The 12944-nt window shown below is 49.9% G+C and overlaps 1 protein-coding gene across 22 annotated transcripts in view; it reads right to left on the reverse strand.

Moving 5' to 3' along the window:
- The window catches only part of DYSF (dysferlin), a 225227-nt gene that overhangs the window by 149701 nt on the left and 62582 nt on the right, over window positions 1–12944 (reverse strand). For all 22 annotated transcript variants that reach the window (XM_051974284.1, XM_051974291.1, XM_051974304.1 and 19 more), the window contains exon 4: window positions 3919–4024. In XM_051974284.1, coding sequence (XP_051830244.1) covers window positions 3919–4024 — 106 coding nt within the window. The remainder of the gene's footprint in view (window positions 1–3918; window positions 4025–12944) is intronic.

Here is a 12944-nt window from a genome sequence, read left to right on the forward strand (position 1 = left end):
GTCCCCAGTGAAGGGAACTAGCTTTCCCCCAGATCGGTGTCAGATCGGTTGTATTTGTTGGCCTCTTGTTTTGTGATCGTAATAAACGAATGGCATCATTATTAATTATTAGTCATTCATTCTAAGCTTTTCCCTTTTTTTCCAGACCTGGACTCAGATCTCACCTCTGAACTTTACTAGCTGTGGGACTCGGGGCAAGGTGCTGGACCTGTTTGTGCCTCAGATCTGGCCTTTTTCTTCTCTCCAGAGCCTCTCACTTGGTGATCTTATCTGATCACCTTGGGTTCAAATCCTACTGCTTCATGACTTTGGACAAGCCACTGGGGGTGACTGCCCCCTCCCCAGCACTGATCTCACTTCCCTGAGACCGCCAAGGGCTCCACCGTTTGTAAAATGACCAGAGTCCAATCTACTCAGAGTGAGGGAGGGGCGGGAAGGCACAGCTCCCTCCCTGCCCCAACAGCTTCTGGCTTAGTTGGCCTGGAAAGATGGAAGCAACTTCTGTTCCCATCCCCCAAAACATGCCCCGGAAAGCTTCTTCTCGCCCCAGCCACCAAATGGAAACTTCCCTTTTCTGTCCCAGATTTTCTGGAGCCTTCATTCCCTTCATTAAAAGGACCCAAGATTCTAATATGAAATTAAGGGAAGAAATAAATTGAAAGCAAAGTAAAAGAGAACTCTGGTCAAAGAAGCAGGCTTTTGGACCAGTCCCTGGTAAAAGAAGCAGGCCTTTGGACCGGTCCCCGGTAAAAGAGGTAGGCCTTCAGACCAGTGCCCGGTAAAAGAGGTAGGCCTTCAGACCGGTGCCCAGTAAAAGAGGTAGGCCTTCGGACCGATGCCCAGTAAAAGAAGCAGGCCTTCGGACCGGTCCCCGGTAAAAGAAGCAGGCCTTCGGACCGATGCCCAGTAAAAGAAGCAAGACCTTGAGAATCCAAGTCTTTGAGTAGACAGGAGGCTCAGAAGCCACATAGTTCAGCCAGGAAGTGCTCACCCTCTCCCAAAGCACCCTTGCAGCCCCTCCTCAAAGCCCCGCAGTGAGCAAGAGCCCTAGGAGCCCCTTCCAGGTGGAGATCATTCCTGACGCCGTTTTCTCTGCTTACATCCACTATCAGCTTTCTTGCCTTCTCGATGGGGAAGGGGCGGAGAGAATGTAGATGAGGTCCAATTTGTGTCTGATGAGGGAGTTGATAAGGTTTGCTGATGGAGAACAGGCCCTCGTGCAGAAGGTGATCAGGGAGTGACATGGGTGGGGGGTGACTGGGGGACTCTGAGTCAGGGAGTGACATGGGGGGATATAGCTCCCATATTGGGGTGACTGACCAGGAAGCAAAAGCAGAGGAAACGAAGGAGGGCCTGCAGCGGGCATTCTCATTTTCTGAGTCCTGGCTATAAGCCTTGGGTCCCAGTGTCTTTCCAGGCAGTGACCATGACCCCAGCAGAGGTCAGAGCCCCCAGAAGCCTCCATGAAGAAGAGCACCGGCCTGGGAGGCGGGGAGAGAATATGCCTCAAGCAGCCCCAAAGGGTCAGAGAAGGCGTGTGAGGGGGTCTGTTCTCCAGGGACCCCAAACTGTGGCTTCTCCTTCTTCCTTAGCAAGAAACCTCAGTGTCACGCTCCCCACCTGACTCCCCATCATTGCACAAATCCCACAAAAGGGAAAATCCAAAAGGCAAAAGAGGAACTAGGAGGCAACTCCTCCCCCCATGGGGAAGTGAGTGCTCAGAACCCTTGATTGTTACCCCCGCCAGTCCTCTCTATTTGCACCAAAGTCTTTCTGGGTTCACTAACCCAGTAACCTTCTTACCCCCCCCCCCTCCGGAGGGGACACAGGGAAGCCAGGGCGGACAAAGGGAAGGAAGCGAGGAGCCAAGGCTGGAAAAGACCATCGTGTCAGAGACCCAGATGCAAGACGTGAAGTTCCTCAAGTCCCACAGGTCCATGATTTGAACCCAGGCCTCCTGATCCCTCTCATCTCCCTGGATAAATTTCTTTCATGGAGCATAAATTTTAAAAATAGATTAAAGAGCAGCTGAGGAGAGGGGGACACAGTGGATGGAGCATCAGTGTTGGAATCAGGACTCAGACACTCACTAACTGTGTATTGACCCCCTATTGACTCCAAAAACCAGATTCTAGAGCTGGAAGGGGCACCTTAGGCCGGAAAAGTGAAGTGACTTGTCTAAGACCCTCCAGGGAGTCAGCTGGCATTTGGAGCGGGGTTCCCTCCATTTGAACCGGGCTACTTCTGCCTCCAGAGCCCTCCCTGAGCCACAGCCTGTTTCTAACTTGGGAGACCATCAGCTGTTGCCTTTGGAGAGGAGAGGGAGGAGGGAAATGGGACAGAAAGCCAGGCTCCTCCCCAACTAGGGTACCCCCCCCCCACTGCGAGGGGATCATTAGCTCACTGAAAAGGAAACTTCAGGGGCTTCTCTGACGGGATGAGACAGTTTGGGGAGGGGGCAGCTCTGGGGCCTGTGGGAGGAAGGGAAGGGGAAGCTACGTGTTCTCACGGGGACAAAATGCTCCGGCCAATGGAAGAGGCCTTTTAATAGACTCCTTCCCTCTGGGTCAGGGGGGAATTAGGGTGAGACCAGATGACTCACAGTTCCCTAAATCAGGAGGAGGAGGATGGTGGCGAATTAGCTGTGGAGGAGGGACAACCCAAGCAGGGAAGCAGCCAGGAAAAAACCCGCAGCAACCCATGGGACGCTCCCGGGGACAAATCCGGGGAGCAGAGGTGTCCCTGCCCAGCCCGTTCCCCCCCATTCCCCCAGACGCTGAGCTTCCCTTGTATTTTGTATACAGCCGCAAGTGCCGTGGGCAGGGACGCTCGGTGCCAGGGGCACAGCGGGTGCTTGATAAAGGCCTGGAGGGCTGAGGGATGGATTAACTGGGGGGAGTCCCTGCGTGATGGGAAAGGAAGATGAAGATGGAGTGAGGGGGTCCCCGGCACGGACCAAATGAAAGAAGCTCTAGTTCATGCTCTGAGAACTCCACACGCTACAGAAATGGCAGATGGAGAGTGGAGCCTCCCTCCAGTGCTCCCTCAGACTCAGCCTGCCTGGGAGACTTCCGCCCTCAGGACCCTGGCCAGCGATCTAGAGCAGAGGGGAAGGGCCCCGTGCTCCCGGCCCGGTGAGGAGGACTTCCTCCCCCAGGAGTTCTCTCCACAGGGCCAGACTCCTGCCTTTCATCCTCGCACACTATTATTACTGGTACAGAGGAGGGACGTGGCCCAGGGGCTGGAGAACTGGCCTTGCACGCTTGCTGATGGATGATCTACCATGGGCCAGTGAGCTGCGGAAGGAAGTGGCCCAGTGGGGAGAACAGCGCTTCTAGAGTGGGGAAGCGCTGGGTTCAAATCCAGCCTCAGAAACTTTTCTTCATTTGTACAATGGGGATAATGGTTGCACCTATTTCTCAGTGTGGTCGTGAGGATCAAATGCACTAATGTTTGTAAAAACATTTTGCAAAACTTAAAGAGCCACTGAAATGTTAGTTGTTCTTATTGTGTAAAGGCCTGGCTAGAGAGCGGGTCTTGTGTCCTAGGGTCGAGCCCTCCGGGGCTCGTGGGCTCTGCACGTTTCCCAGCATCCCAACCCAAGCTCCCGCCCACTCTCCTCGGCTGCTCTCTCTCCCGCCCGGCAAAGCCGGACTCTGACCGCCGAACTCCCCAGGGACTGGCGGAGCCTCTGGGGCTGGAAGGAACCTCGGTGGCCTCTTGTCCAGCATTTACAGATGAGGAAACCGAGTGCTGGAAGAAGGAAGCTCCCCGGCCGGTCAAACGCACGGAAAGTGGCCGAACCAGCTCTTGGACCCAAGCCCCCCCCCCCAGCTTCAGAGAGGTTCAAGGGTGACCCTGGCCACGGCTGGTCCCCACGGTTAACGAGGGACCCTCATCGACGGTGACGGCACTTACTCCCATCGGCTGCCTCTTGGTGTCCAGAAGCGGGGCGTTGAAGCTGGCGGCCAGACTCGGGTTGGTGAGGACATCCCGGAGCGGGACTCGGGCTTCCCCCAGGAACCTGGAGGAGACAAAGGGGGTGAGAGGAGGAGCAGGGAACGTAGGGGGAGATTTAGACTAATGACCCCCCCAGGAGCTGCTGCTCGTCCCAGGACTCATCATCCTCTGCCCACCCCCACCCCCACCTGACCAAGCACAAGGAAGGAGCCAAAAAAAGGTCAAAGCAGGAAGTCAGTCCCTGGGAACTCAGTAACTGAGGGCTTAGTATGAGCCAAGGAAGCCACGCTGCCCTCCAGAACCTTCCATTCTGCGGCAGGAACCGGCACGGACACAGGTAGGGAGATGCGGTGTCTAGCACAGGGGGCCTCAAACTTTTTAAGTAGGGGCCAGTTCACTGTCCCTCAGACTGTTGGAGGCCGGACTATGGTAAAAACTATTGTTTTGTGGGCCTTTAAATAAGGAAACTTCATAGCCCTGGGGGAGGGGGAGAAACGTCCTCAGCTGCCGCATCTGGCCCGGGGCCGTAGTTTGAGGACCCCTGCTCTGGGGACAGTCCCAGGATGCTGAGGAAACCGAGAGAGAACCTGGAAGAACCAACAGCTGCCCCGTGGGGGGGGGACGCGTCCCCCGAGAATATACCTGATTTCTTGACCTCACACAGTCTCCCCGGTAACGTCCCCCAGGCAGACACAGCAATGAAGCGATTCGTTAACGAGAAAATTAAAAAGAAACGCCAAGGGAGCCTTTAAGGTGGGGGAAAGTGAGGATTGGAAAACATCCACACCTCTAGAGAGGAAAAAAGGATAATTTCTCACGCCTCTCAGCTGCATTCCAACTGTGAAAACTGGCGCCGTGAGCCCCCAGTCCGGCACCGGCTGGCTCCCCCCGGTCCAGAGTAGAGCACAGGGGCCCTCCGGCCCTCCCGCAGGGGGCTCGTCCGGCCTCTAACTCCGGCTGAGGAGTCTGAGGGGGACCACGACCCCAAACCTCACCCTGGCACTAAGAACTCCTACCCCTGAAGGGGAACGGTCTCCATACAGACAGTAACTCATTCCCCAAGCAATTCCACAGCCCGGGGACAGACTCCTGAGGGACGGAGCCCTAAATCCTGACGGAGAACGGTCACCAAAGGCTGGCCCCTGACTCCCGCAGCAGATCCCTGGAGATGAGCAAAGGCAGCGAGCACTGATGGGCCGACCAAAGGGTTCGATGAGAGACTGGTTTGACATGGCAGCTGTCTTCGCATATGTGAGGGAACATGGCAGAGAAGAGGGACCCTACTTGGCTTTTGGAACTCCAGGGGGCCTTGGGGCGTGGGGGCTACAGAGATGTCACTTCAGCAGACATAGAGCTTTTCCTCAGAAATGGCCATCTCCATCCGCTGGCTGGTGACGGGGCACTTTCCCACGGCTGTCCCACTCGATCCTCACCCTAGGAGGGGAGGGCTGGCTTCATTACCCCCGACAGGAAAGAAGAGGGGGCTGGGACCCAAAGGTGTAAGGGCCCGATTTCTTAATTTCTTGTGACAATGAGTTATCTCAGCATTATCATAAACGCCACTGTTTTTGTAAACACGTCTCCATGACTCGTTGACTTATTTGTTGTTTCTTTATCAACTTATTGGTTGACTTTATGTAGTTGCCACCAGTGGAGAGTCCACCCGTGGATCCTAGTCATTTCCCAAGTGCTGAATCACTTTGGATCCCATTCAGTAGGTCCAGAGATTTATCATCCTTTGCCGTTACTCTGTGAAGTGGAATCTTTGCATAAGAAGTATGTATTTAAGGTTTTTTGGGGTTTTTTTTTTGGTCAAGGCACTTGAGGTTCAAATACTTGCAGATGACAAGAATTTTCTCTTGGCTAAATACTCCCCGTTCTCCCAAGCAACTGATTGGTTATTGTCAAGGGCTGAAACTCTTGGGTCAGTGCACTGAGGTCGGACAGCCGAGCACTTAAGGCTAACTACCGATTGGCCGATACTCTATGGGCATGTGCTTGGGGAATGGCCCTTCCCACTATCCTGTGCTGGCTCGATAATTGGTGTATACAGAGAATCGTAGGAGGGACTAGGGGGTGGAGTAAGACCAGCCAGAGTCACTTCTGGGCGAGAGATGAAGAAGGAAGGTCTCGGAGATTCTGCTTCCATTTAATTCACTCCTACCTCTAAAGCCCAAGAGTAAAGACCAAAGACTTTTGCTTATTCTGACTCCAGCTGATTCTAAGGTATCCAGGGAGCTAATGCGGTCATCATAGGTTATAAGTATTATAATGAATAATCATTAATAATATTATTCTATGATATAACTAATTAATAATTAAATGCCAGCCACTGTGGGCTACACACAGAGCACAAAAGCACAGGGACAAAAATGAAACATTTCTCACCCTCATAGGGCTTACTTCTAGCCCAATGTGACAATATATACACATAAATACATATCTATTTCATCTATGTAGGCAGTTGGGTGACATTGTGGATAAGAGTTGGGAGTGAAATCAGGAGAACTCATCTTCCTGAGTTCAAACCTGGCTTACACTCACTAGCTGGGTGACTAGCTGGGCAAGTCTCCTCATCTTGTTTGCCTCAGTTTCCTCCTCTGTAAAATGAGCTGGAGAAGGAATCGGCAAACCACTCCAGTATCTGGCAAGAAAACCCCAAATTGGGTCACAGAAATGAAAAATGACCAAACAACAAATATGGACATGCAAAGTATATGAGGGGATGGAGGAAAGGAAAATCCTAATATGGCATGAACGCGAGGGATTTCACCATCTCAACTCGTGCTCCTCTGGATGCTTTAAAACACAGCAATCTCCTTCCTCGCCTGTGGCACTTAGAAGTGAACAAAGTGGCCCTTATGAACGCCTGGTGACGGACTGACCATAAATGGTAGTCAGAATACTCTAGATCTGATCTGAGCAGGGCAGAGCTTGCAGAACAGCCCCTGCCTTATTCCTGGACGCTGCACCTTTCTTTTCTTTTTTCTCTTTCTTTCTTTCTTTTTTTTTTTTTTTTGCAGATGGTAATTGGGGTTAAATGACTTGCCCAGTGTCATACAGCTAGGAAGTATTAAGTTTCTGAGGTTGGATTTGAACTCAAGTCCTTCTGATTTCAGGGATGGTGCTCTATCCACTGCCCCACACTGCACCTCTCTTAATGCTGCCTCAAAGAGCATTAGCTTTTCTGGAGACCATTATATACTGCCGTCTCAGGATCTGAATTCAAATCTCAACTGATACTTAGAACCTGGTGACTCTGGGTGAATCACTTCATTTTGTAGGCCTTAGTTTTCTGATCTGTCAAATGAAGGAAGTTGGACTAGATGGATGGTGGTATCCCTTCTATCTCTAGATCTATGAGCTTGCAGTTCCCTAAGATCCCCAGATCTTTTTTAGGCAAATTTGTACTTATAAAATAGGTCTTTAAAGTCTATCTTGGGCTCCTGCCTTTCTTCCATTTAGTTCACCTAGCTAGCTTCAACATCTTCCATTCTCTTTGATCATAAGGGAAAATCCAAGCCAAAAATGCAGAAGGTCTCTAAATATAATAGAATATTATTTTCATATATTTTACATTATATTTAAATATAATAGAAGTAAAATAGAAAAAGAGATCAATGAATTAGGCATGCAACCAAAAAAACTAGAAAAAGACAAATTAAAACCTCCCATTTAAATATAAATTAGAAATTTTGAAACTCAAAGGAGAGATTAATAAAATAGAGACTAAGAGAACTAATAAACAAAACTAGGAGTTGCTTTATGAAAAAACTAACAAAATAAACCTTTGGTTAATTTGATCAGAAAAAGGAAAGAAAAAAAGCAAATCACCAGCATCAAAAATGAAAGGGGTGAACTCACCACCAATGAAAAAGAAATTAAAGCAAAAATTCAGAAGATCTCCAAATAGAATATTATTTTCATATATATTATATCATATTTAAATATAATAGAAATAAAATAGAAAAAAGAGGAGATTAATGATTTAGGCATGCAACTAAAAAACTAGAAAAAGAACAAGTTAAAACCTCCTATTTAAATATCAAATTAGAAATTCTAAAACTCAAAGGAGAGATTAATAAAATAGAGACTAAGAGAACTAACAAACAAAACTAGGAGTTGGTTTTATGAAAAAACTAACAAAATAGTTAAACCTTTGGTTAATTTGATCAGAAAAAGGAAAGAAAAAAAGCAAATCACCAGCATCAAAAATGAAAGGGGTGAACTCACCACCAGTGAAAAAGAAATTAAAGCAAAAATGCTGAAGAATTTCCCAGTGCCTTCCTAAAACAAGTCTAGTCAGTGGTAGGGCTCAGAATCCAGATTTTCTGTTCCTTAGCCCCATCATCTTTTCAGTATACCTCAGTGTGTCTAAGAAATAGAAGTGTCCAAAAAAAAAAAAAAACCCAGAACATAATCTTAAAGCTAAAAGGGATCATAATAATCATGATAACCCTTGTCACAACAACAACAACAGCAACTTACATTTATAGAGCAACTAAAGATGGACTAAGTGTTTGACGAACATTATCTCGTTGGGTCCTCATAACAACCTACTGAAGTAAGTGGTATTATCCCCATTTCACAGATGATGAAAATGAGTCTCAGGGAAGCTAAGTGATAGACCATCTAGTCTATTCCACTCTTAGAAAATGGATTAGACTGCCTCTTTAGGGAGTGAGTTCTCTGTTGGGGTCTGGGCAATATCTGCTAGAGTCCCAGACAAGAGGACCGGGCTGATTTTCCCCTAAAAGGCATAGAAACTACTCCAAAGACTTGACTGACTGGGGCCACGGGGGTGGGCAGGAAAGAACTCAAGGCTTTGACTAAATTTCCCGGCCATCCAAGGCACAACCAGGTCAGTCTAATTGATGTTCTTCCAACCTCCTGACTCTCCCACTTCCTTTTGTATCACCACATGCTTCTGACTCAATATACCTTTCAACCAAGCAATTAATCAACCCACAAGGATCTTTGGAGACCTAGTATGGGCCAGACACTGTGGGAGGTGACTTAGAATGAGAAGTAATGACAATAGTGTTCTCCCATAATTACTATTTGTGTATGTAGGTATACATATGTAGAGTTATTGAAATAATATTAATGCTGTTGAGCTACCTTACTAGAACATACAGTCATCACCCATAGAGGTTGCTTTGTTCTTTGTGTTCATCTCCCTAGCACTGACATGGCACACAGTAGGTGCCAAATAAGTATCTGCTGATTGAAACCTGAAGAATGAAACTATTCCCACCTATAAGATGTTTACATTGTAGTGAGGAAAACAAAAACATATATGTATAACTCATAGCAGATTGTTGTTGTCTTGGAGAGGGGAAAGGGAGAAAAATTTGGAACTCAAAATCTTATAAAAATCAATGTTAAGAACTATCTTTGAGATCATGAAGGAGGGAAAGGGACCTGTATGTGAAGCATGTTTGTGGCAGGTCTCTTTGTAGTGGCCAGAAACTGGAAACTGAGTGGATGCCCATCATTTGGAGATGGCTGAATAAATTGTGATATATGAATATTGTGGAATATGATTGTTCTGTAAGCAATGACCAACAGCATGATTTCAGAGAGGCCTGGAGAGACTTACACGAACTGATGCTGAGGGAAACGAGCAGGACCAGGAGATCATTATATACCTCAACAACAATACTATATGATGATCACTTCTGATGGATGTGGCCATCTCCAGCAATGAGATGAACTAAATCAGTTCCAATGGAGCAGTAATGAACTGAACCAGCTACGCCCAGTGAAAGAACTCTGGAGCTGACTAAGAACCATTACATTGAATTCCCAGTCCCTCTATTTTTGCCCACCTGCATTTTTGATTTCCTTCACAGGCTAATTGTACACTATTTCAGAATCCAATTCTTTTTGTACAGCAAAATAACGGTTTGGACACGTATACTTATTTTGTATTTAACTTATACTTTAACATATTTTAGTGTATTGATCAATCTGCCATCTGGGGGAGGGGATGGGGGGAAGGAGGGGACACATTGGAACAACAAGTTTGGCAATTGTCAATGCTGTAAAATTACCCATGCATACATCTTGTAAATAAAAAGTTATTAAAAAATTAAATTAAATTTTTTTTAAAAAAGCATCACATCAGCTCCCAGGGGGTGCTCAGGACCCGTGCCATCTTGCCACCCACTGGGGGCTATGGAGCAGAGAGCTCTGAACAGGCTGATCCTTCCACAGATGGGCCTGCCCGGGGAAGCCTGGTTTGAAGCTGTCTCAGTTTCTTCCCCATTTGCTGATCCCCCTCGGGTCCCCTCCAGAGCTACAGCTACATTCCAGCATGAGCAAAAACGTTTCCTGTCATTTCGAGCGTCCGCCATGGAAAGACTTAAATGAGTCCTTGCCACAAGACGGGATTCCAGTAAGGTCTGGAGGTCCGGATACCCGTGAGACGGCTTCCACTTCTGACCCTCCGGCAGGCGGCTCGTTGCCCTCCTGGCCCAGAAAGTCTTGCTTTAAGGGAGAACCAGCCAACCACGAGAATCCCCCAAGTGGATGGCGGGCTCTCGGGTCCCTTGTGGGGACGGGCAGAGAGGATTTGGGGTCTGGTACAACCCGGGCTGTAGCCACTGAGGCCCAGGCCAGCTTGGAGACCCTGGGACTTCTTGTGAGAGGAAGAATTCCCGGAAGAAGGAGGCTGGGGGGGACAATGGCCGGAAGCTTGGAAAGGAAGCGGCCGTCACTGTGACAGCTTAAAGCCCGGCCGCCATCCCTGACGAGCAGCTCGGGCTGGGATGTCTCCAGACCCAGGAGAAGAGCCTGAGCTGCTCCCAGGGGGCCGTGCATTGACTAACTGCCACTTCCTCCCATTCGTGAAGGTCCTCACTCCCCACTAAGTGCCATTCCCCGGAAGACCCGCTCCATTAGGCCCCTGGCCGGCCAGAGCCATCCCTCTTTCTGGGAGCCTCTCAGCTTCCTGTTCCTGGGCCAGGGCATCAATCACTGGCCCTAATTAGAGTCGATTTGTGGCCTCTTCCTCTTGCTTCTATTTCTGGGGAGCTCTAAAAAAAGGAGGGAAGAGGATTTCTGCAGGAAAAAAGGCCCAGGGACCACGGCTGTGGCTCAGAGAACAAAGTAAAGCAGAACCAGCTCCCGGCAGCATTGATTAAGCACTTCCTTAGTGCGCAGCCCGCTCCCCCCAATCCCACCAGCTCTTTCAGCTCATCTTCCATGGATGAAGTGGAAGCCGTTATCCATGATGCTGCTCAATAAACATGGCAATAAACATGACATTCACTGCGGGCCCAGCCCGGAGAGACGTAGAAAAGGAGAGAACCTGCTCCCGAGAAGCTCCCGGTGGGATGGGGAGCGGATAGACAAGAGACGGCGAGCAGGGAGGAGGAAGGCTGCCCGCCGGAGGTGGGATCAGAAGGAAACCGGGGGCCCAGAGGAGGAGGAGAAGGGCTGTTCCAGGCCGGGACAGCCAGGGGCCGGGTCGGGGAGGGTCTGGCTGGAGGAACAGCGGGAGACCGGGGTCACAGGGGGATTAAGGTGTGGGGCAGGGCAGCCTGGGAAGGGCTCGTGCACCACACAGACGGACATATTTGACTCTGGCGGGAGGGGAGCCGCTGGGATTCTCCGATGGAGGAGACACCCGCTCAGATCTAGGCTCAGGAAGGTTAATTTGGCAGCCGAGCGGAGGAAGGATGGGAGTGGGGAAATTTTGGGCCTAGGAAATGGCTCAGCCGGCCACGGCCGGGACCAGACACGCGGGGATGAGGGATCGGTCCGGTGAGGGGACGGCGAGGCCGCGGCCGGGCTCGGGGGAGAGCAGGGAGATGCTGCACGCGGTCACTAAGCCCAGCTTTGTGGTGGACACAAAGTCACTCCCCCAACCCATTCCCGGAGAATAGGAGGGATGGGACCCACTGCTGCTCAGCAAAGCCTCAGAGAGATCTGGAGCACCTCCAGGGAACAATGAGGCGGCAGAGGAGGGCTTTCCCCGAGGAGGGAGGAAGGACAGGGGGAAGCACTTATTAAGCACCTACTGCAGAACCTGCCACGCCTTCCAAGGGAGAAAAGGACAAAAAAAGACACAGCCCCCGCCTTCAAGGAGTTTACATCCCACTGACATAGATGTTGGATCTTCTATCTGGGCTTGCAAGAGAATCTCAGAGCCATCCTCCTTACCCACTCTGACAGATGGGGAAACTGAGGTAAAACAAACACAAAGTTCCTGGAATTGTGGGGGCGCTACCTGGGGGGGGTGAGAAAAGCCTCATGTTTACACATTCTCTCTCCCATCTGAACAGAAGCTCCTTGAGGGAAGGCTCCATTACTTTCTACTTTGGGGCTTTTGTATCCCTGGGAGAACCCGAGTTCAAATGTGACCCTGGACAACCTATGTGACTCTGGGCAATCCCTTAACTCTGATTTGCCTCAGTTTCCTCCCTTATAAAGTGAACAGAAGAAGGAACTGGCAAACCACACCGGTATCTTTGCCCAAAACGCTCCAAATCGGGTCATGAAGAGTCACATGGGACTGAAAAAGAGCCGAGCAGCAAGTCCCCAGTGGCCGGCCCACAGGGAGTGCTGGATGACATCTGGACAGAGCTGCGGGAGGAAAGGAGAGAGGACACTCCGGGCAGGGCAGCGGGCCCAAGGTGTGCTCTCTAACAGCTGAGACCCCCCACGAGTGCACGACGGGAGCCTCTACAGGGGGCCGGAGTAACTGTGCTCCCCTTGTCCTGTAGGGCAACTGGCCCATTTACATCAACTGATGCTCAAAGTAACTCAATCAATCAATCAATCGGCCTTTACTAAGAGTCTTTCACGCCCGCTTCCTCTCTCCCACTCAGCCTCAGGTACCTTCCTGCGGAAAATGTAAGAGTCAAGGAGGGCTTGAAGGATGAGAAAGACTGTGCTGGGAGATTAAGGCATTATGCTGGTTCTCCCCTCATTACAGTAGCCAACATTTATGTAGATTTGCAAGATGTTTAGTTCTC

Source organism: Antechinus flavipes, chromosome 2 (assembly GCF_016432865.1).
Source record: "Antechinus flavipes isolate AdamAnt ecotype Samford, QLD, Australia chromosome 2, AdamAnt_v2, whole genome shotgun sequence".
Classification (NCBI taxonomy): Eukaryota; Metazoa; Chordata; class Mammalia; order Dasyuromorphia; family Dasyuridae; genus Antechinus; species Antechinus flavipes.